Source organism: Salvia miltiorrhiza, chromosome 3 (genome assembly GCF_028751815.1).
Source record: "Salvia miltiorrhiza cultivar Shanhuang (shh) chromosome 3, IMPLAD_Smil_shh, whole genome shotgun sequence".
In the NCBI taxonomy this organism is placed as follows: Eukaryota; Viridiplantae; Streptophyta; class Magnoliopsida; order Lamiales; family Lamiaceae; genus Salvia; species Salvia miltiorrhiza.
Genome location: NC_080389.1, coordinates 52,175,283 through 52,199,566, shown reverse-complemented (window position 1 = coordinate 52,199,566; position 24,284 = coordinate 52,175,283). Strand labels below are relative to the sequence as shown.

The 24,284-nt window shown below is 35.6% G+C and overlaps 2 protein-coding genes across 19 annotated transcripts; both read left to right on the top strand.

Moving 5' to 3' along the window:
- Positions 1-1,951: 1,951 nt before the first annotated feature.
- On the top strand, positions 1,952-8,160 carry LOC131014274 (protein PHOSPHATE STARVATION RESPONSE 1-like). 2 transcript variants are annotated; one of them, XM_057942194.1, is made up of 8 exons: positions 1,952-2,291; positions 3,466-4,202; positions 4,320-4,515; positions 4,609-4,685; positions 4,772-4,811; positions 5,548-5,605; positions 5,805-5,874; positions 7,512-8,160. In XM_057942194.1, exons 2-8 carry the CDS (start codon positions 3,543-3,545, stop codon positions 7,833-7,835), a joined length of 1,425 nt encoding a protein of 474 aa, XP_057798177.1. In that variant the 5' UTR covers positions 1,952-2,291; positions 3,466-3,542; the 3' UTR covers positions 7,836-8,160. The 2 variants fall into 2 exon arrangements, with proteins under 2 accessions (XP_057798177.1, XP_057798178.1); XM_057942195.1 differs by having other exon boundaries at positions 1,981-2,291; positions 3,474-4,202.
- Positions 8,161-13,649: 5,489 nt separating this feature from the next.
- Positions 13,650-23,896, top strand: LOC131014273 (telomerase reverse transcriptase). 17 transcript variants are annotated; one of them, XR_009098125.1, is made up of 19 exons: positions 13,650-13,852; positions 14,494-14,847; positions 15,304-15,381; positions 15,538-15,603; positions 15,694-15,856; positions 15,973-16,080; positions 16,173-16,351; positions 16,721-16,847; positions 17,169-17,313; positions 17,638-17,776; positions 18,295-19,407; positions 19,873-20,429; positions 20,535-20,807; positions 20,885-21,197; positions 21,360-21,417; positions 22,176-23,124; positions 23,474-23,599; positions 23,681-23,720; positions 23,814-23,896. XR_009098125.1 is itself a non-coding variant. In XM_057942193.1 (13 exons), exons 1-13 carry the CDS (start codon positions 14,548-14,550, stop codon positions 21,153-21,155), a joined length of 3,519 nt encoding a protein of 1,172 aa, XP_057798176.1. In that variant the 5' UTR covers positions 13,650-14,547; the 3' UTR covers positions 21,156-21,431. The 17 variants fall into 17 exon arrangements, 1 of the variants encoding a protein (XP_057798176.1); XR_009098123.1 differs by having other exon boundaries at positions 13,651-13,852; positions 14,476-14,847; XR_009098124.1 differs by lacking the exon at positions 13,650-13,852 and having other exon boundaries at positions 13,863-14,847; positions 22,176-22,342; positions 22,892-23,124.
- The last annotated feature ends 388 nt before the right edge of the window (positions 23,897-24,284 follow it).

The following is a 24,284-nucleotide window of genomic DNA, read 5'->3' as shown; positions in this document are numbered from 1 at the left end:
ACTTGGTTAGAGGGGCTTGGAAGTTGGGATTTTATCAAAAAAAATTATCATCTTTCCCTTGAAGATATCTGCCCACTGGTGCATATATAAGGAGTTTGGAGGTGAGTCCTTTTGTGTTTGCCTGTGGTGGGTCTGGTCCTGTCTGTGCAGTACCAAACACCACAACAGCTTCCATGGGCGTTTGGAGTTGATCGATGGGTGCAGCGTGTTCCAAGAGGGAAGGTGAGAAGATGTGGTATCCCCGGCCTGAGATCTGGTCTGCTGCGGTTAGATGTTGATGTCTCAGTTCTGGCTGGTTTCTTGATCCAGGATCACATGGGGCAGATCGTGGCTGCTGCTGCCCATAGAGTGGGTCGCACAGGAACTATTTTGATGGGTGAACTACATGCGATGCTCCTCAGTATTGGCTATTGTGCGGATAATGACTTATGTCCGGTGGTGGTCTTTATAGACTCTCTTCTTGCTGTGCATGAGGCGTATAAGGGAATGGACTCTCTCAGCGATGATCTTTTTGAAACTTTCATGTATGCTCGTAAGTGTTTTGTTTATGATTTTTGTCATGTTCGTAGGGAAGCTCTAGCGAATTTCGCTACTCGTTTTTCTGGTGTAACTACTCGGAAGTCGAATTTTTCTGTCTGGTTTTCAGATATTACGCGTTGTGATTTAATATAATGGCTTTCCATTTAAAAAAAAATGGTTGATAACTTCTAAAGTTTATTGTCAATTCCTCGCATGTTGTCAAAATCTGCGTTCGACATACATCAACTAAGTAATTGAGTCAGGAATTGGTGCAATGGAGTTAAAGCCTTCTAATGCTTTGAGTCGTATTCTAGATGTACGACGGTGAGATTAACCATTAATACGAGAGAATAACTCAAACAACGAGAGCTTCGAAATCGCTCAATCAATTTTATTGTCAATTCCTCACATGTTGTCAAAATATGCGTTCGACATCCATCAATTAAGCAATTGAGTCAGGAATTGGTGCAATATAGAGTTAAAGCTTTCTAATGCTTTGAGTCATATTCTAGATATACGACGATGAGATTACAATTAATACGGGAGAATAACTCAAACAACGAGAGCTTCAAAATTCCTCAATCAATTTTAAGTATAAATGTTGGATAAATGTCTTAAAATCAGTTCTAAACTTGTGCAAAGAAAAAAAAATGGAATTGCGAACTAAATTTAGGGGCAAATATTCGAATTTCGCTTTATTTTTTTTGTTGAAATAGAACCAAATAAAATTTGTAGTTAAAAAAAATGAACCAAATTGTTTGAAATACCTAAATCAAATTATCCTAAATTCAAAAAGACCAAAAATTTGAAAAATAAAATAAAATGAAATCGAATTACTTTTTGATTACTATATGCTATTAATTATGATTGTATTTTAACTAAAAGATACTCTATCCATCATACTTCATACTTCAAGTGTTTTGTTTTCCTTTTTTATTATCCCACTTCAAATGTTCTACTTTTTTATGAAAAAAATTAGGTCCTTTAAGTAAAAATATTTGGTCTTCACATCTCCTTTTTAACTAATTAACCTTCTCCTACATAACAGTGCTAAAATTTAGGAAATTAAAATTACAATTAAATTATTTAAATAAATTTACTATTTTATAATTTGGATTTGGATTTTGATTTTAAAATCAAAAGAAAAAGAAAAAACGATCCAAACTTAACGAGAAAATCAAAATATTAAACCGAATATAATAATATCAAATATAATTCGGTTCGATTTGCAAATATTTTTTCCACCTCTATTTAGATTGTCTCATTGGAATAAATATAATGGTACAGTCAGCATTCATAATGTCATATGTTAATGTTACATGTTCGAATTTCATCAATATTTTGCGATTGCGGTATGCGAATTTTCATAATTATTAAAAGAAAAAATAAAACAGAAAAAGAGAATACCTAAACGAAAACGACAAGTTAAACCAGAGGGCACAACACGCTCTATGGAAGGCGCGTTAGTGAGATGAGTATAAAATTGATAGGAAGAAAAGAAGCCAAACTCGAATAGAAGAGAAGAGGGCACTCCCCACCGTATAATTCTTTTCCGCCATTCGCCGGCGACCGAACCTCCCGCCAACGGTAGCGCGTGGCATCCCAACCCGCCTCTACAAGCAGGGCAATAAATCGCGTATACACACGTGTATCTTATACGCCATATTGCTAAGCTATAACGGGATTGTGGCTTAGATTTTTTATATCATCTCAATAATTCGAGATGGAGCTGCTGTTTCATTTTCAATTGCGATTCCTTTTCTGATTTCAAGGTAAGAGTTTCATGCTTTTGCTCCTGATTGATTCTCAATGTATCAATTCTTGCTGGATTTGCTTCAATTTACGTCCTTTGTGAAAAGTTTCAACTATGACCCACATCGACTTTGAGTGAATATTTGAATCTTATCCACTCACGCTCTTCGCGTTCTGTAAATTTCTAACTGTTTGATTGCAAGAGGTGTTCATTGGCTCTTTCATGGTTTGAGCATGGGATTTTGGTGATTGATTTCTTAAATTTGGTATTGTTAGAACCAGTAGTGTATTAATCTTGAGCTCGTTTCCTTTAGTTTATAGAATTTAATTTTAGCTGAACTAGGGGCATTACTTTTTGCGATGAAAGATGGCGATGCTCATGGTGCGGTGACGTTCTGGTTAAGTCATTGAGCGGTCAAAAAACATGTTGCCGTAACAATTCGAGTGGGTATATTTTGCATATACCAAAGTTGGTCTTTTTGCATCTATGTTAGACAAACTATGCCACCAAACTTTAGAATTTGTCTTGATTTTAGAAATGCCTAAGTTGTTAGATTAATGTAATAGTTGGTGCATGGTTTGATTCTGCAATTTATTGTCATTTATGGTGGGGAGAGATGACATATTTTTGGACCAAGTTTCTGGGAGAAGTTTATGGATAAGTATTACACAATATTTTTCATTCGGTAAGCAGTCCAATTGGTAGAAAGATAGCCGTATATTTGAGCTCTTCATGTTTGATTCAGATGTTTTTCAAGCATTATTAATGGATGAGTTTCCATCAATAAACTTCTGATTCACTGTTAAGGTGCCAAAAGTATATTCAAATTTCTGGTTGTTATACTTGATTAGCTAATCATTGATCTTTTCCCTTGTGAGAATATGCCACAAATATTTGATCTTAGAGGCTAGAGCAGAACTAGAATTAGATGAGTGATACTTAAATTATAAACTTTTAGTATGCTTCCTACTAGATTGGCTGATCAATACTAGGCAATGTTTCAGAACTTCAATAGTTGTATTCTATGTCTTTCGTCTTCCCTGACCTGCACACACATCCTATTCAGAGCTAATGGGGATTATCGAAATTGTCCCTGATTCATAGTTTTCTGAGTTTTGTTATTATAACCATTGCATGTATGCATTTCCATTTCTGTATATATATGAGCCTGATGGGTGTTCTTGTGGTATAAGCTAAATAGGTGGTCGCAGAAAGCGCTGTTTGCTCATAACTTGCATAGACGTAACTGTTGTTTACACTAAAGTCATCAATGGAAACAAAACATGCTTTACCTATTCAAAGATCAGGCCCAAGACAAATTAGTAGCATCGGGGCCTCGGCATCTCTATCTGCTTCATTTAATGTTCCTCCAACTGTCCTGGAAGAGACATATCCAAGATTTTCTGAATCGCAGCAGGTTTCCTTAGAGAGGGAACTCATGCAGCGTCCTCCAGCTGTTGTTTCATCTTTGTCCTCCAACAGTGGGGTTGTTGGGCATATATTTTCTTCTTCATCAGGAATTTCTACTGATCTCCATTTTTCATCCATCCAACAGCAACAAGAAAATCCTCCAAGGCAATCCCCTTTCATTTCTCAATCAACAAGTAGCAGAAAATCAGTTACATTACCACATTCTGTTGATTCTCAACTTCTTCAATCCACTGCATCAAGTCATTTCAACAAAGAAAACAATGAGTCTTGGTGCACGGATACATTGCCTGATTTTCTTGATTTTCCAATGAGTACGGCGATCCAGAGTAGTCAGTTGTATGGAAGTAAGAGTAGTGGCATCACCATTCCACATGAGGATCTAGGTAAACCCAATGATTGGCAAGATTGGGCTGATCAGCTTATTACTGATAATGATGCTTTAACTGCTGATTGGAGTGGACTGCTTGCTGATGCAAGTGTCGCAGATCCAGAACCAAAGGTAGAGTTTACTTTTCTGAGCTTGAGTTTCTGCAATGCTTATGTTCAATCCTCCTTCAGTAGAGTCGGTGAATAATTCTTATATAATATGAGTCTTCTAATATCTTGTTTGTATCAGCATTCGCAGCAATGCCCTAGTATCTCCAACCAGCAGCCTCATATACCCCAACAACTCCCAAGTACATCTGGAGAAATTTGCACAAGTGGAGCTCAATCATCCTCAAATGCTGCTCCAGGAAAGCAACGCATGCGTTGGACCCCAGAACTTCATGAGACCTTTGTGGAAGCAGTTAACAAGCTTGGTGGCAGTGAAAGTACTTTTACCTTCTTGTTTCAGTGCTTCAAACTTTATCTGACATAAAATCAATTGCATGCCACTTACATAAATCATTCTATCACTGTTACAGGAGCTACCCCCAAGGGTGTTCTCAAACTAATGAAAGTTGAAGGTTTGACCATCTATCATGTGAAAAGCCATCTACAGGTATGTATTCTGTAGTAATGGCCAATCTCAAAAGCTGCATACATAGTGGCTTCTCACTCTTCTTAAATCTGGTTCCTTAATTGCAGAAGTACCGAACAGCTAGATACAAACCTGAGACAACAGAAGGTGTGCATAAGATTCCCCCTACTTTTTTGTTACATATACCACTATTCCCATGTTTTTGCAATGTTTCCCTTTATTAACAGTAAAATAATTCACAACCAAGCTATATGATGTCTGCTTCTTTTCAAGACATAAGAGTGTCCGATTTTCTTCCATTCAAAATTCTTTGCAGTGGTTCCATAGTTGTGGGAGCATATCCCATTGCTCTTGGTATTCAAATGATTAGGTTGTTCAATTAATTGTTCTTTAGCTTATTTATTAGAATATTTCCATCGCTTCACTATAGTAGAAATTATCTGCCTGTTCTCTATCACCTAGAGTAATGGAACTGTTCAATTTTCTTGATCCTCTGTCAATCTTTTTTGTTTGATGTCATTGGGATATCCTAGATGCCATTTGCAATTGAAGCCATTGTCCGTTGTTTATTGTAAAATGCACTTTGCTTTTTTGTTCAGTAGCTTATTTTTTCCCTGGTAGCTATTTTTTTCGTACTACCATTATCAAAACTTTCAGTATCAACAATTATTCTCTTTGTTCTTGAAACAAAGTTATATCCAAATAAACAAAAAAGGTTCATACTCTAATTTCTTTAGGCTCTTTAAGTTCGCGTTACTTATAGTAATCCTGTTTTATCTAGTAATATCCTCCAAAACTATATTCTACTCTTTTTTCTGTGTATTAAGTTAATGTGCATATCATGGCCTAAGAAAATACTGTGTTTTTTGTTGCTTTTTTGCAGAGTCTTCCGAGAGGAAATCTGCCTCCATTGAAGATTTGTCATCCCTGGACTTAAAAACGTGAGTTGTTAAAATCAATGCTTGTATAAAGTCTACTTTCTGAAGTTAAATTGTAGTGGGTCTACTTAAGTCTATAAGTCCATCTTGTCTGAAACCTTGAAAGAAAATGCAGAGGTTGATAATTTTGTCTTGTTTTTAGCGGCTTTCTATGCCATATGTTTTTGTTGCTAATCATAATGCATCTTGGTTTTTAAAACAGGGGTATTGAGATTACTGAAGCACTGCGATTACAGATGGAAGTCCAAAAGCGACTCCACGAACAACTTGAGGTATGAATTTTATTCTTCGAGTAGGTGTTCTCAACATCAAAGATATACTAAATTGGTTTTGTTAGCCAGTCATTGAGAGTTGAGATGTATAGAGTCTCTTCTGATTCCAATAAAGTCATTTACTGATTGATCTAGTGGTTTACTGTTCTGATGCATGTGAAAAAAAAAGTGGATGCCTCAGCTGGGAACATAATCTTGATATTTCCATGAATATAGGATAGTGAAAACATGTTGCAAAAGAAAGTTATTCCCAAAGATAGACCTGTATGATATTGCTGTCCATCCCACAAAGAAAGAACTAATCTTTTATTTCTACATATGCCCCTGATAATATATGTTGGTTTTTATCCACATCAACCAATTGATGGACATAACATAAGGGATATGTGGAAATAACAGGTGAAAAAAATTGTTTATGTTTTAGGGTTAAAGCCGTAAAAATCACCGAAGTTTACGTTTTAGTAAATTTTGCAGACTTTAAATTTTTGCAAGTATCATTAACTTTCAATTTGTAGCATTATAATGCGCCAACTCTTATTCTGGTGGAGAGTGTCTGTGTATTCGACAATTTGACTATGTCACATTATTCTCCACTAAAATTAGACAAAGTTTTCTTAAGGAGACAAAATATGTTAAAATTCTTTCTATAATCAAAATTACTTAAAAAGACATGGAACTGTTTATGACTTTTGAGATCACAATCCCAATTGGCCAAAATTAACAAAATTGAAGGATGATTTAAAAGTCATAGTAAAACATATCCTTTTAGGTGATTTGTAAGGTAATTTTGATTTTGAAAATAATATACATATTGACTTCTTAAAATTGTTTCCCTAAAATAATGTTGCCTCCTAACATTTTTTTTTAGTGAAAGAACAAATAATTTTAAAAGATTGCATGACGGTGGACTCAAACCTGATACCTTTGGCCTTAGGCATTAACCACACTACCATTAGACCCAACAGACGCACACAATGTTGCCTAACATTAATGAAGAATAATGTCATCTAGTTAAATTGTTGGATATGCTGACACTCTCCTACCATGTCAAGTGTTTCAATTGTAACTAACTGAAAGTTTATGGCTTTATTGCAAATATTACATAGCCTTGCAAACTTGCAAAACCATGAAAGTTGGTCAGTTTAAGGCAATTGGGGCAGCGCCTGGGTGATGCGAATTGTAAGAGGAAGAAATGTAAATATATGAAACTAGTTAGTGGAATATGAATGATGCATTCGAGCAGGAAATACAACATACCATTTTGTTCAACTCTTTGCTCCCATATATTTATATATATGTTAGAGGTTAACCATATATCGTAACTGTCATTTCTTAATACGTTTGCAAGTAACTAGGTTCTTTTCTATGCAGGACTTGGATTTCTTTTCTGCCTTATTTTCTTTTAAGTCATGCCTTTCCTGTAGCATCTCATTTTCAATTAGAGTTATATAGCATGGGTAAACTATTGATTCACAAGATGCAATTTGTTGTTTTACTTAATTGTAGCTTCCTGTAGCCCTTAATACTACTGCACCTTTCAAGATTGAAACTTTGCCTTTTGAAATTCTGTGTCTGGGAGACATTAGGCGATGTACCAGGCTTCACACATAATCTGATTTGTCATCTCCATTGTACAGATTCAAAGAAATTTGCAGCTTCGGATTGAAGAGCAGGGTAAGTATCTTCAAATGATGTTTGAGAAGCAGTGCAAGTCAGGCACAGACTTGCTCAAGGGGGCTTCATCGAGCAGTGAGAATGCTCTGAAAGAGTTGATAGATGTGCAAAATTCCATTGCCAAAGATAGTTTGGTGGTAGAAGCTGAAAAGAAGGTTCCAGAAGGTGAGCCGTCTAGTATAGCCGAAAAACCAGGAGAAACTTCTCAGGTGGCAGGAGAGAAGCAAAAAGCACCCGAAGGCGTGCCCAGCTCACCACCCACAAAGCGTACAAAAGTCGATGAGTAAGTCCCCGCTGCGTCTTAGATTGTAGCAGTGCACCCCGGTCCTCGAGTATGGGCTAGAGAGAGCTCACGAGAAGATGTGAGATTTTCAGTTTTTTCTGTTAAATGAAAACTCAGATCAGAGGCGTCGTTTTTTGTTTCCGCAATGTTTACTTGATACCAATCTTGAAGATTTTGGGTGCCTCAGACATGCTCATTGTGAATTTTAGATAGGGAAATAAAGCCACCTTTTCGTCCCCAACTGAATTTTTAGTTGAAGCAATGTACAAATGTAGGAGCCAATAAATAATATGGGTTCTATGAATGTGTATCCATTTTTTAATGTCAAAGGTTACTGTTGAATAATGACATCATCGTCTATTGCTAATCGTACTTTACATGGTAGGGGTGCAGCTTAGGTAGATCCCAACCTAATTAATTGGACTTGCAAAAATAAAATTGGATAGATTGATTTGGAACGTCCACGAAAGGACTTTCTATTTATTTTTGGATTATACTTCATCATTTGTATTAAAACACATTTTCATCATATATTCAATAAATTTTTTTTAATACACTCAATAATTATTTTCTTAAAATTCGTATCACTTCCTCTTATGAAGTTTTTTCGTGGACGGAGAAAGTATCTTTTATCTTTTATTTATATTTAATTCAATAATAAATTTAAAACACCACCTTAATCGTGTGCTTACATGAAATTATCTCTATTCTTTATTTTGTTTATCTTAAGTTCTTGTAATATTATCAAAAAGATAGATATTTAATTTTCTATTTATTTAATGATAAAGTAATTTGCTTACTAATTTTTATTTCCTATTGTTTTTTTATCCAAAGATTTGCATTGAATTCACTAATTATTCTCCATGACTAAACTCATCGATCATAAAATAAAAAAATTAAATGATAATTATTTTTGTCACTTTTTAGTTTATTTTCATTATTAAATTCAAGTTTGAGACGTGTGCATGTATATAAATTATAAATTAATTTTGTAAATTTTAGTATAATTTTAAATTTATACTTTGAATTTAATTATTTTGTAAAATTTATTGTTAATGTTTGATCTATATGTATCACTTTATATTTTATTAATTACTATAAAAAATGACTTCATCCCATGTGGCATTCTCAAATTTCACCATTTCAAAAAAATTTACTCTCCTTCATTAGCAATTATTCCCATTATAAAATAATTTAAAAAATTGGCTAACAATAATTATCTTTCGTCACTTTTAATTTATGAAGTTTGAAGTGGTTCGTCAAACTCCAAACGAGATGATGCTCATAACTTAATTCCGACCTCTTAAGCTTAAAAGAGATGATGCTACGATAATGGTTGAACTCATCGCCTCTTTTAGCTCTCCAAATGCCTGTTGAGTTGTGTCTGACCATTTAAACTTGTTTTTCTTAGTCAACTGATGTAATGATCTAGCTATTTCTTCGAATCTTGGTCAAAATTTTGGATAATAGCCTGCCAGCCCAAGGAATCGTCTCAACTCTGTCACATTCGTTGGGATAGGCCACTTTCTCACAGCTTCAATTTTGCGTGGATCAACTTTTACTCCTTCTTTTGAGATAAAATGACTCAAGTACTCCACTTCGCGTACACCAAAGAAACATTTAGAAGGCTTTATAACAAACTGATGTTCCCTCAAAATTTTCAGAACCTTGCGCAAGTGATGCGAATGCTCGTCTCAACTTCTACTGTAAACCAATATATCATCGAAAAATACCAGGACAAATTTACGTAGATAAGGCCGAAAAATATGATTCATAATCGACTGAAAAGTAGATGGTGCATTACATAATCCAAAAGCCATTACCAAATACTCATAATGCCCATTGTGAGTTCGAAATGATGTTTGTGCACGTCATCTGGGTGGACTCGAATCTGGTGATATCCAGCCCGTCGGTCAAGTTTAGAGAAAAAGGAGGTCCCGTGCAGTTCATCCAACATATCCTCTACAGTTGGAATTGGAAATCTATCATTGATGGTGGCCTCGTTTAGGGCTCGATAGTCGGTGCATAACCTCCAAGTTTCGTCCTTTTTCTTTACCAATAAAACCGGAGAGGAGAACAGACTAGTGCTGTATTTGATTAAGCCTGCTGCCATCATTTCTTCTATCTGCTTTTCAATCTTGTTCTTCTGGAAGTGAGTGTAGCGGTATGGTGCTACATTTATAGGCTTCGATTCATCAGCCAATCTGATGCGGTGATCTAATTCTCTTTTGGGGAGGCAATGAAACAGAAGCACTCGACACACCTTCAAATCCGCTTAAAAGTTTTACAATTTCGTCGTTTTGCTCCTCTTCTATCCGATCTTCGCAATTAAGTTCAGGAGATATTAATAAATAAATCTCTCCTCCTGAAGTCAACTCTCGCTGCAACATATCTAAGTCAAAAGGTCCAGCGAGTGTGTACCCAATACCCTTCAACAAAACCATTTCGTCACCACACCAAAAGTTCAATGATAACTCATTGCAATCAACCATGAACGGACTCACCGTTTCCATCCAAGGCATCCCAAATACAATATCCATCTTAGGCAAAGGTAATGCAAATAATGTTACGTGAAAACAAATCCCTTGAATGATGATTGGTACCTGATCGTATCTCATATGGCAGGTCAGAGAGTGACCACTTCCAGCAGTGGTGGAAAAAGACCTTCCACGTGTTGCCGGAAGTTGCAAATATTTAGCTAGCGGGGTGGATATGAAATTAAGAGTCGCGCCGCTATCCACTAGTATTAGGACAGGGCATCTCCCAACATGTCCTTCAAATTTTAGCACTTGTGCTCCTCCATTTTCTTTTAGTTGATTGAAAGAAATTACTGCATTCTTCTTTGCTTCTTCCATTCCCAATAAATTAAACTCCGTTGTCACATTTCCATCGCCTTCCGCTATCACGTCTTCAGGAGCTTCGTCATATTTTGGAGTGGTAATTTTTCCCTCTGTTGTTGCTTCTGGTGCGGTTTCTTCCACTATCAAACTCATTGCCTTTGCGTTAGGACACACATGGTTCCACGTATATTTCTCATCACATGTGCAACACTGCCCAACACACCTTCATTTTATGATTTCATCATTTGGAAGATGAATTCGCCATTTACCAATTGTTGGCATGTTGGATGGAGGCTTTGAGGTAGTAATGACAAAAGGCTTGGGGTTAAAATTTTGACTTATGGTGGCTGGACTATTCCTCGACGACGCGGATAGTGCCTTCGACATCTGCAGTTGTTCATCTTTTCTTGTCACTAATTCGATGGCTTCTTGAAGATCATGAGGCCTCCATATCTTCAACTCCATGGCTATTTTCGGTTTCAGTCCAGCCATAAATGCTCCAAGTAACGCACTCGGTGGCCAATGAGGAACTCTATTCATAATATCTGAAATTAATTCTCGCAAATAATCGCGAAAACTCCCAGTTTGGCGCAATTTATTCATGGACTCGTTTGCATCTTCGCCTTGAGTAGTTCCAAACCTCAGTTACATGTCTTTCTTGAATTAAAGCCAATTCACTTGGGAGCCACCATGACCCTGTTCAAACCAACGCCACCATTGTCGAGCCTCACCCTCCAAGTAATACGATGCAATTTGAACACAATGCTTCACTCGTATATCATTTAATTCAAAGTGTTGCTCTGGCTTGTCAAACCAATTAAGTGGGTCAGCAACTGTGAAATTAGGGAATTCTAGGCGAATCCCCTTCGACCGATGGTCATTCGGACGTTCTGTTCGTCTACTATAAACTGATTCCTCGGATTCAGTTTCTGAATCATTGTCTGAATTTTCATCTTCTTTTTTCTCATGCTCGATTCAGAACAATCCCTATGAAACGGATTTGGGTACGTTGCAAACGGATTGTCCATCTCCCATGAATTCTCTCGTAGTTGTTCGTGGTGTCGACGTCTCCTAGTTTCATCGTTGTCGTTCCAACGGTGACTTCCTTGTCCTTGATCCCCTGAGTTGCCGCGACTGGAACGCCTTTCGTTACAACGATGTCCCTGCTGGCATGCTCTAAATCTCCCGTTACCTTCATCGTGCTGGCAACCTACTTGGTTGTCAAGTTGCAGTGAAATATTCTGTAGTGTGGCGTTCAGTTTCTCAATTGAAGATTCAATGTTTTCAAACATTTGCCAATTCGAAACCATCGTCGGAAGCGCCGTAACGTGATCACAACTTGGCTCTGGAATTTCCTGCGAGATAAATCCTAGCAACTCAAGAAGAAACTCTTGAATTAACCTAGTAAGAAATTTAACGTTGTTTCATAAAATAAGAGTCCAAAAAATCTTCGTGCGAACTAAACCAAGGGGTTTAAATAAAACAAATAACAGAGTCCTACTAGCAAAAGAAAACCTCTAATAAGAATCCTTTTAAATAATAAAGTCCTAATAACATAAGGAATCTACTAATATTAAATAATAAATATTAATAAAATCCTGCTCCTCAGCCTTTCTCCTGCGCAACACCTACTATATTTTTATTCCTCCTAACATACACTTTAGTAATCGATGGATTTCCATCATACTCCTATAAAATTAGTACTCCCTCTGTCCCGACTATCTTGAGACCTTTTTTGGCACGAAAATTAAGAAAGTAGTGTTTAGTGTGTAAGTGAAAAAGTAAAAAGATGAATAAAGTGTAAATTTTTTGCCAAAATAAGAAATATCTCAAGATAGGTGGGACGCCCAAAAAGAAAAATGTCTCAAAATAGGTGGGACGAATGGAGTAAATCTTTTCTATATACGATTAAAAAGAAATACGATGTATCAATCCTCCATTATATTCTATGTCAAATTTACATATATTTTTTTCTTCTTATTTTTCTAAAATTCTCAACCCCACATCAACTTTATATGAAATTTCATCAAATGAAAACATATATAAACAGACAATCTATTTTAGCTCTGAACGAAAAATTGACATATAAGTATAACTAACGAAAATAGTTGTGATTATTATAATTTAAAATATACCACTGATTTAATTTTGATAAAATAGACATAATTAATAATAATTTATTATGAAGACCATTTCATATGGTGGTAACTAAAGTTACTATTTTCTTTTTTGATTTGGGGGAGTTGGGAAAGGGGAGCAGTGAGGTTTGAACCCAGGACCTCACTGTTCACACACAGGAGGTCGCACCGCTTGGTGTCCCATTGGGGACCTAAAGTTAAAGTTACTATTTTCGACAATATATAGTATATACTCATATAGACATATTTATTTACGAAAACAATGTCAAATACAACCTTCAATTTTCCTTTTTTATAACTTTAATAATTTTATTTTGAGATTCATTGTATTTTCTATAGAGTTAACTTTTGAGATAGTCATATTGAGCAATATTTGATCCTCCCATATTAAAAGTACAAATGTTGGCAAATGTTTTATAATTTTGGATTGTATTGCCCTTAATATTGTGAAATTTATATATATATATATTTTTATTTTTTTAATATTCAACTTAAATATATTCAATTAATTATTATTATTATTATTATTATTATTATTGAGTTGATATCGATTTTATATTAATATAGGAATATAAAACATTTTCCGTGCATTGCACATGATGCAAATAATAGTAATAAAATAATAGTTATATTATTAGAAGATAATTAAAGGTAGGGAATTTGTATAAATAGTGGCCTAACTATAATCGATAATTTATGTTGTAATTAGTATCGAAAGTTTTTCAAAATAAAAATTTTGTCGAATCAATTGTATTTATTCATAATATTGTCATTAAAATTTATTTAAAATTGAAAATTAACTTTTTAATACTCCCTAATTACCTAAAACTAAATAGAAATTAAAAATTTCTGAAAATCAAATTTGAAACTGAAGAAATTGCGCCCTCTCATCTCTCGGCTCTCTCTGAACCCACCGGAGTCTGGACGCTGCAGCAAACCGACCCAGACGCCCATTCCCTTCGGCCTTTGCTCGCCTCCGAGTCCGAGCTCCGGCGGCGGCGCTCCAGCAGTCTCGGCGCACCCAGCAGTTCGGCCTTTGAAAGGTTAGTTTTGAGTTTTTGTTGCTTCAATAAAATTGTGCATATTATTTTGATGTGCTTGATTTTGGAGTTGGATGGGGATTCGGAGGTTTGATACTCTAAATCTTCTGTTAGATAACAAAAAAATTGAGCAGAGAAAAATGGGGAAAGACAAGATTTTGGATTCATATAATCACGATTGTTATTGATTTTTTATTTGTTTAGGAGCTGGTTTGTCAAGTGTTTATTATTATTTTTTTTTGTTATCCATCTGCATGTCCTCTGTTGATTTATATAGACTAAATATAGAGTAACTTTTAACAATTCATAGTAATGAAAATGAAGCAAATAATAATTAGTGATGAGTAACAAGTCTGGAAATATATAGTAGTAACGTAAGTTTGAAGAAGCACTAGCTAGTACCTGGAAATCTAATTAACCTGCCAGCCGATACAAGGTAATGATATGAACAAAATAGAGTTTTTTTTAATTCAACGCAGAGCTCCCCGATTATATGGAGTCATAATCAATGAACGAATAGTTGCATTCTCCCATGTTATTGTATTTGGTATGTGTTGAGAATGGTGTATCAAAATAAATTCATACCATTAATTGACTTGATTTTTACTTTAAAGTTGGCCTCATAGTTGTCCCTTTTCCTCAAGCAATTATTTGAATTGGTGAATTCCAACGGTACCCTTCCCTCCCTCTTCTCTTTTATGCAACTCGAAATTTCTGTGAATACACCCTCGGCATTGATGGCGGCGAAGAAGAGAAAGAGAGTTCCGGAGGTTCTTTGGAGGCTGTTTGAAAATCAGGCGCGAACTCTTGCTGACACCATCGCGGCCTTGATCCCTCCTCCGTCGGACACAGCCACCGACAAAGCCATGTCGTTCCTCGTCAGATCGGGAGATCCGTTGGACTACCGCAAGCTCCTATCCGAATGTTTTGTGGTTGTCTCCGAAGATGCCCCTTCCATTCCCGTCTTCGATCCTCACCGGCGTTGGTCGCAATGCGAGGTACGTCGGTCTACTATGTATGATTGATTCTGAAAATTATTAGACAAGTTCATGCTTGAGACTTGAGAGCGATGCTTATGTTCTTAGTATGTTATTTATTTCTTTTCACCTAAATGTGGTCTTATACATGTACATTTGGGCATCAGATTCACTTCTCATAATTGAACCTCCACACATTATGAACTCACAAATTACTATTAGTAATACATTAAGACTTTGGTTTTATCTTACATCTACTCTTAACTAGATATCGTTTAAGGTGGCATACTGGATTTGCCTGATGTAGAGTATGATTCACCTGTGACATGTCGGCTTTACCATGTAGATGGTGTTGCTTTCGCAGCAGAAAAACACTCTTTAAGAAACTCTAGCTTACTTTCAAGATTCAATATTGTATTTCATCATAATATCTTGACTTGTATCTGTGATTGATATAAATCTTTTCTATTGTTTCAGATTGTCAGAAGATCGATTGAAATAATACTGCATGAACAACCATCCTCATCAAATCTCATATGCTGCAATTATGATAAAGTAAGTGTTTCTTTCGGCCGATTTAGTCATATGATGATTAGGTTTCACTTGCCAAATTTAAATACTTATTCTTCTTATATTCTCTTAAGAAATTGAAAATATGAAGACTTGATGATTGTTGGATTGTTCGGTATGAGGTTTTATTATCTGTGGCAGGAGAGCCGTTCAAGTCCTGTGGTTGATGAACTGTCATCCTCAAAGTGGACTCTCCTCTTGACAAGGGTAAGTGAATGAGATTGTTGCAACTAATATTATCTTCTCTAGGCATATTTGCACATTGGACTTGATTGGTGTGCTAATGATAAATTTTAGGTTGGTGATGCTGTCATGATGTATCTGTTGAAGTATACATCAATGTTTTGTCCTCTTCCCCATAAGAAGCATCATCAAATTTCTGGTTGTCCTATTGACTCTTTGTGTTCCAAGTTCTCCAAAGACATGCCTAAGTCTAGAGTTTATCCATGTGCATATGCAGGTGACAGTTATGGTGTGGATGTTTCACGAATATTAGTGGCAGCACATATTTAAGGCATACTATTATATGCTATATTGATAATTTTGATATTTTTTTTCTTCTTTACCTTCGATCAGGATACAAGGCTAAGAGACAACGGGTTGAGGGAGACAGGAAACAAATATGTCCATGCACTTTAGATCCTGAGCCTTCTTCAAACTCGATTAGCTTTGCCACAAGTAATGGTAATTATGACTAAGATTTGTTGTATTAGTCGGATAAAGCTTTTGGGCTAAAAAATAGAAAAAATCTCATGAAGAAGTCATAATGGTTGTAGGGTCTACTTATGTTTTTGAAGAAGTTCCTCATATTCAAAGTAAAGTAAACTCTCGAAAGCGTACACGGGAGTATCGCTGGCAGCGTCAAAGAAAGCGTAAGCAGTTAGCTGTTTCAGAAACACCTTCTTTGCTCCCATCTAAAGGAACGCCTTCAAGTTCAAATCAAAGTGACATGGATGTACGTACCATGTCATTATCTCTAGTTCTTATTATGATGAATATTCTTTTTTAGAATAGTGCAGAACAAGAGAATTTTATACAGTTTATTAGAAGATTAATAGTCAAATACAGATATATCTCCTTGTCAATGATATGTAATGTGGTACATGTAATCATGTTCAGACAACAATAATAAGTCATTTGGCCTCTTGTTAATGTCTATTCTTAATGGGATATGCAATAAAGTTGGAATAAGTTCATTTTTTAACGTATTGTGATGCCGAATTACTTGTCAAAATTTTGTTGAATTTTACATCATTATGCGGGCTATTTATGTTTTGTTTACCTTTTTACCTGACAATGTGGTTTTTGTTTTTTATTTTTGCAGAACACGGCCAATTGCTCTTGCTGTTCAGTTTTCCAAAATCAACCAATGATGAAAGGAAATATTGAGATTGATAGAAAGAACATATTCTATAGGATAGAGAATTGTTCATCAATATTGCCAAGGAAGCGTATCCTTCGTACTGTCTGTTCATATCTAGTTACTATTGTGCATCTAATTCTAATGGCTACTATATTTCATTATTATATGTTATGCTATACGGTGATTTCATAGTATTTTTAGAGTCTCACTTTTTGGTGAAGTTCATGAAATTTGGGTTTTCCATTGTTTGTGTCTAGTTTATGAGCTTGGATAGTTGTGCTTGTCTTTATATGCCTCCACTGCCTTCCAATTCTTATAATTATATGCATACTAAAGGAAAGCTTCAAATTATAGATTTTGAAGTTTTGTTTCCTATTTATCTTAGATGTTCAACCTTAACTTTGTGTAGACATGTTGCATACTATAAAGCCTAATGAGATTGGAGCTTCCATTTTGTTCAATAATATATTTGAAGCATTTGGTCCCGACAAAAATGTTGGGAGCACACCATGTTGTCGCACCAAAAATGGTTGTCCTGTCAATTCCACGTGTTTGTAAGTAACAACTTCCATTTATGTTATTTATGAATTTGCAATTATTTACTCTAGAATCTAAATGATTCAATTTTCAATTGTCTTACTATTATCGGGGACATGTGATGTGCATTTAGAACTTCATTCTATAGAGGGAAGAATATGAAGTAATTTAATTTACTATTGAAATATTTCATGAGATCACATAGCATACTTAAGTCTTGCACATATTTCACATGAATATTTATGGAATTTTGTTATGTTTATCAATGTTGGTTATAAATTGTACACCCACACCCTTGTCATGCATCAGATTCTCTTAATATGAATTTGTCTTTTTTTTAGGTATCATTCCCTTACAAAGCTACTAAAATTTTTTATACGGGAGAGTCGAAACTGTAGACATGCAAGGCTGTTGGAGAAACACTGTTCTGTAAGATCCTCATACCAAGATGCTAGTAGGGGAGCTGGCACTGTGCTTGAGGTTTGTATATATTAACAACAAATTTAATCTGTTTTATAGTGAAAACGTACTTTGATGTACAGTATGACAATTTTTTGACCATTTGTCCTTGTGAAATTTGAAATGGAGTTTCTTGTGTCCTTTAATGTTTGAGTTGAATTACAAATATACTCTATAAATTCTATCTTTGACAATAATGTATTCATGTTTTATTGAATTTATCTTTCTTATTTTTAAAGAAAAGAGTTCCAAATCCCTACTATAGTCAATGTATCTCCTTTGTCTTCCTTGTCGCCCCTTAATGTTGCCTTGGAAGTTGGAACTTTGTTACTTGTAAATCTTGTGGTTCATCTTCTCTCCGTTAAAAAGTATTTTATTTATTTATCCTGTCCTGTTTTCTACACATTTTCTCCACACTAGAACTTAGGTACGTGGTCGAATGATCTTTTTCCTTTAATCTTTAAATTTGGGATGATTCCAGAAATACTTATCTATGAGTAGACTATATGGGTTAAAAAGTGAGATAAAATTGTTTTCAGGTTGCTATGGCCAAAAATTGGACTATGATTCAAGAAACCAACACTACTCAGGTTGAACCCATTATGTGTTGTCTCAAGAATCAAGTTGTATCATTCGTTTGGGCGATTTGTAGGAGAATAGTCCCTTCACAGTTGTTGGGAGAACGATCTAATTGGAGAAGTTTGAGGAGAAACATCTCAAAGTTCATTCAGTTACGAAGATTTGAGAAGTTCTCGCTAAAGGAATGCATTTATAAAGTCAAAATATCGAAGTTCCCTATCTTCTCAAATAAGCATAACGGATGTCTTGGTATTACAGATACTGCCAGACACGCAATTTTTGAATGCTGGATGATTTGGTTTTTTGAAAAGATAGTATCGCAATTGCTGCAAGCTAACTTTTACATTACAGAGAGTGAACACGAGAAGCAGGAAGTTATATATTTTCGAAAGTCTATTTGGGAACAATTGATGAGTGAGAATGAGTGCTTGAATCGGTATCGCCTATTAAATCATGAGTCTGTTAGAGTCGTATTATGGCAGAGATCTTTTGGTTTCTCTAGGGCAAGACTACGTCCCAAGAGTAAGGGATTCCGAATGCTGACTAATCTTCGAGCACCATCTAGATTTCCCATAGACTCACCTCCTAGAACCCACTCCTGTCAAAAGTTATGGACAAAAGTATCTTGTAGTCATAGAGTTGCACATCGGTTTTTCAAGTCTGTTAACAGTGTACTCAATGACGTGCATGTAGTTTTATCAGGTTTACGGGTAAATGAACCAAAAAAGTTGGGTTCATCGGTTTTTGACTACAATGATATTTACAAAAAACTTGTTCCCTTCTTGTTACATCTGAAAAACGGGACACCTAGCATGCCAAATGTATTCATGGTAGTGTCAGATGTGTCGAAAGCTTTTGACTCAGTTGATCATAAAAAATTGCTCAGTGTGATGGAGGATGTCATATGTGATGATGAATATACTTTGGAAAAGTTCACCCAAGTTGTTTGCACAAGTAAGTGTTTGAAGGTCGATCCTCATGTGATGTTAGCACATCAAGATATTCGTATTGCATCTACAAGAATCAGATCACGAATTCGGGTCCAGTCGTTTCATAGTATTCTTGTTAAGAAGGTACTGATAAAGATACTTTTTTCTTTTATTTTCATTTTATTGCTTGAGTTGGAGGCTTGCAAAATGTCAAAATCTACTTTCACATTTTTTTGTCAATTTTGTTTCAGTTTTTTTACCAATTTTATGCATTGACAAAAAAAATATATGCCTAAGTTTTTGGGGTGAGAAAGCGAACTATCAGATCTCCACCCTCACTAGTTTAATATATCTATGTGTGTATAGTCAATTTTTATCTACTAAAATGATTGGTCCATGAAACAATTTTGTATGTCTACTTAAAACCTATGGGTACCTTAGTTAATCCATCAGCAGATGAGTGTTGGTGGATATAGGAGAAAGGTCTATAAGAGTTGGTTGAAAAATCTTCAAAGATTTCTAATTGTATCTATAAGTTAGTTAATGCTTAAGATGTAAGTTACCCTTTGTGATAAGATGAAAATTGATATGTTTTCTTTCTTGTTTCAGGAAGTGAGCAGGAAAATAAGAAAGGAAGAAATTCATTCACTTTTGAAGGAGCACATTATGGGCAATGTGGTGCAACTAAGGAATAGGTTTTATCAGCAACTAGTTGGTATACCTCAAGGAAGTATTTTGTCATCTTTACTGTGTTCATATTATTATGGGCACATGGAAATGATTGAAATTTTTCCATTTCTTAAGAAAGCTATCTTGTTGGAAAAACAACCTTCTTCCGACAGTACTTCAGCTTCAGAAGGCAACCACAAAACTAAAATAGTTGTACCTGGTTGTGAATCTCTTCTACTTAGATTCATGGATGATTACATTTTTATATCAGCTTCAAAGTATCAGGCCTCTCAGTTCTTCACCCGATTGGAAAGAGGAGTTCATGCTTACAACTGCTACATGAATAAGGAGAAATATGGTCTAAATTTTGTCATGGACAATCAACAAGGCAACCTGTCAAACAGGCTACATATGGGCAAAGATAATATCTCATTTCTTCCTTGGAGTGGCCTGCTTGTCAACTGCTCCACATTAGAAATTCAAGCTGACTATACAAGGTTCTTCTATCTTTTTTATCCGTTGGTTTGTTTTATTGTAATAACCTTGCTTGTTTCCTAACATTGTTTGTTCATTTATTTATAACTCTTATATTTTATATACAGGTACCTAAATTATCATCTGAGTTCAACTCTAACAGTATGCCGTAAAGGCAATTTGGGAAAACACTTGAAGGCAAAGTTGAGAAGTTATCTTAGGCCAAAATGTCATCCTATATTCTATGATTCCAACATCAATTCCCCAGGGGTGGTTAGACTCAACATCTATCAAGCCTTTCTCCTCTGTGCCATGAAATTCATTTGCCACCTCTCCAACTTGTCAATTCTGCCAAGATTTCACCCCAAATTCCTTCTCAAAGCTATAGAGACTTCTCTGAGGTATGTATAAAACGTCACACAATTGTTTTTAGTTTATTTCCATTCTCACACACAGGCATGGTGTGTTTCTATTGCAGGTACATGAACAGGTTGATCAGGAGGAGAATATATTCCTTTAAAGGTGCTGATTTTCGTCCTAAATACGATGTGAAAAGGAAGGATGTTATCTGGCTGGGGTTATATGCTTACAGACGGGTGTTGCTGAAGAAGCATTCGCGATACAAGACTCTGCTTCGTCTCTTCAGCTCCAAATTGAAGCCTTATGGTGAGGTGGAAAATATGCCATCTGAGTTGAAGTATGCTGTTGATGATGTGCATTCTTCCGTGCTTTGGAGCATCAAATATTGATTTGTGAGATTGAAGATTAGCACCAGACCTGTTCTCTAGTATGTATGTAATGTTTTTGGCCTACTTATTCAAGTTTATCCATTTTAGGAACCTTTTACAAATTTATGTTCAATAGGTGCCAAAGATAAATATAAAAGGCCTACAAACTCAACTTTGCTACCTGTTATGAATCTGTATTTTCTTAAAAGGCCTCTTTTTTCGCAGAGTCTTCAGAGAGGAAATCTGCCTCCATTGAAGATTTTTCATCCCTGGACTTAAAAACGTGAGTTGTTGAAATCATTCTTGTGTAAATGTACTTTCTGGAGTTAAATTGTAGTGGGGTTTGATTAAGTCTATAATTCCATCTTGTCTGAATGCCCTGGTTAAAGTGGAGTAGGCACTGACAGAATTGAGTATATACCTAAATGACCAAGTATTGTTGCTGATCATAAGACGAGCAGCAAAAAGGATTTTAATTAGCTTTCTATCTCATTGTTTCTGCTAGTTTCTTGTAAAACCATTCCCAGGTCTTCTGCCTACTGTTTTTTGTATTTAACTGTTAGTCTTGAATGTTCATATGATGCAGTATTCAAATTGTGTTAAAGAATAAATGCTTGAAGTAGGAATGCATGAAAAGAATATATAGGTATCAGAGAATAGGGTGAACTACTCGAGGAATGAAGAGGAGTTGTGTCATGTGTGCGCCTGCAGAACTTACGAAAACATGTTATGGGATCGAGATTCTTGGTATTGCATAAGAAAAACACCAAAAGACTTGCTTGATGTGGAGTCAATTATTATTAACACTAAAATGCTCATATATAACAGTATAATACTGCATACATAGTTCTTTTGTGCTTTGTCTACCAAAATTGTATTAATGCTTTTGTAGGGATTCATGCTACTTGAGGTCTCAGTATTGATGTATTTTCGTGGTTTCTACATTTAAATTTAATCAAACATTTTTTCTTCCTGATTGCGCCCCAACTTTATGTTATTCAACTTGTATTTATCCAATATTTGATATTTCCTTAAAATTAGGGTCCAGGCCTTGATTTACTTTCCTACTGGAGAGTTGGCTTCTCAAACAGAGAAAGTGATATTGGCAATTGGTGACTATATAAATGTAAAAGGTCATGCTTGTGTTGGAGGCAAGAGTGTGGGCGAGGATATAAGAAAACTAGAGCATGGAGTTCAGGTGGTGTAAGGTACTCATGGTAGAGATTGTGACATGATCAACTGCATTTTTAAATTTAATCTATAATGGGGGTATGAAATTAAAAACTCTGGCTAGGAAAAACACCTAATAATCCTATGTATTTGAATACATGAATTTATGATTTGAATAAATGATCTGTTATCATTCTCAAGTATGCATTTGTCTCTATAAAATTGGTTCTTGTCTGATGTAGCTGTACAAACTGGTGCAATATTTTATCTGAACTCTAGATGGTTTGGTTTCTCGAGGCACCTTTAGTTAAGTTATTAAGCATCTGGAATATATTGAGGATGGTGGTGTGGAGGTGGCGCCTTCCAAATAGTAAAGCATTTTGCAGTGGGTTGAAGGATTTGAATCTTGAATTTGATGCCACATTAAATCCCTCCTTGTTCCAACAGATAATTTGTTTTCCATACAATTTCTAAAATGTTTACTAAAACGAGTTATATGTGTCTTTGAGCAAAGAAGAACTTTTTGAATCATCTATTGGATAACTTTGAGAGCAGAGTCGAAAAGCATTATATTGAAACTGTAACAGTTCCTCCACTCACTGCATCGACAAGCGGCCCAAAGATGTCTATGTTTGCAAAAAGACCTGGATTTGTTATTCCAAAAACAAGCTATCAGGTTCATTGGTATAGAGGCTCTAAAAAGAGAGATGCTGACTCGATCAGTGAGGAAGCTACTAAGCAGGTGCAGAGGAAAACCAAATGGGGACTTGATCTAACTATGGATACCACTGTTCGGAAAGGAAGAGCCTTGGCATATCAGGTATGCGGAATCCACCTTCCATGTTAGATAACTTTTCGTCTAAGATTTGCGTACAGCTTGTTTTATGCATGTTCTCGTTATTTTTCTTGAGTCCTAGTTTTGATTTTTTTTTAGAGTTCTTAGTAAGTAGGGGTTCATGTTAATAGGTTAGATGCTTAGGTTGGAGGCACTATTTCCCCAAAATATATGGGGGATTTAATTGCTCTGTGCAATTTAAGAAGTTCCTTTTTTACTTTGGGTGCAAACATGTCAGTGTCTTCTTTGTGAGTGGCTCGCATCAATTTCACATGCCAGGTGCCTCTAAGTGATGATATTGCTCTACCTTTGTGATGGTACAAATTTTGGACAGATGCGGATTGATCAAATATCTCAAATACTGACTTTTGGGGTGCTGGAACTTGAGGATAGTGAAGATTTATTTGCTACATTGGAATCTCACCATTGGAAGACATCAGATCATCAGCTTAGCCGTGAGGTAGTTGAGTTTCAAGGCTGTCTTGCTTTACTCCTATTGTTTAGCTTTCACGATACTTACACTATTAATAATGTCTGGCAGGAATTGGAACAGCTGGAACTTGAATAGCGTGAAATTATAGGTACGAAGAAGAAATCAACATGAATTGCTGCTGTTACTCTATTTTAGTCTCTTTTAAACTTACCATTTCTATATTGGCGTATTATGTTTCCAGGTGAAATACTAAAACTAAATCCATCATTCAAGCCTCCTACTGATTAAAAACCTCTGCTGAAAGAGGCGAAAGTTACAATTCCTGTGAGTGTAAATCTTTACATGCGCGTTACTTCTTTTTGATGCGTATGATTTCTTTTGGTGGATTCAAAGCCTAGCACCGACTCTAAACTGCTAACTTGACGCATCTACAAAATCAGACATGCTTCTGAATCTGTTGCAATAATTTTACCTGGTTGAAGTAATTAATAATGCAAGGGGAAGTGCAGCAATAGAATCCTATCTTTAGCAGAAGTAGAAAGCTGGGTGGTTTGCTGATCTTTAATGATTTTTCTTTGCAGTCATTTTTTACTTTTTAGACAAGATTATTGTAGTAATGTTACCGATTAATTCATTTGTCAGAATCTTTGAAGTTCGTGTATGTTTATGAATAAGAAAGAAAGTGTTTTGTTCTTAATAAAAGGGGTGCGTA

Excerpts from the sequence above, each read along its gene's own strand:
- LOC131014274 (XM_057942194.1), top strand. The coding sequence starts at position 3,543 with ATGGAAACAAAACATGCTTTACCTATTCAAAGATCAGGCCCAAGACAA. Across the intron at positions 4,516-4,608 it reads CAAGCTTGGTGGCAGTGAAA|GAGCTACCCCCAAGGGTGTT; the intron begins GTACTTTTACCT and ends TCACTGTTACAG. Across the intron at positions 4,812-5,547 it reads CAAACCTGAGACAACAGAAG|AGTCTTCCGAGAGGAAATCT; the intron begins GTGTGCATAAGA and ends GCTTTTTTGCAG.
- LOC131014273 (XM_057942193.1), top strand. The coding sequence starts at position 14,548 with ATGCAACTCGAAATTTCTGTGAATACACCCTCGGCATTGATGGCGGCG. Across the intron at positions 16,081-16,172 it reads TAGCTTTGCCACAAGTAATG|GGTCTACTTATGTTTTTGAA; the intron begins GTAATTATGACT and ends TAATGGTTGTAG. Across the intron at positions 17,777-18,294 it reads GAGCTGGCACTGTGCTTGAG|GTTGCTATGGCCAAAAATTG; the intron begins GTTTGTATATAT and ends AATTGTTTTCAG.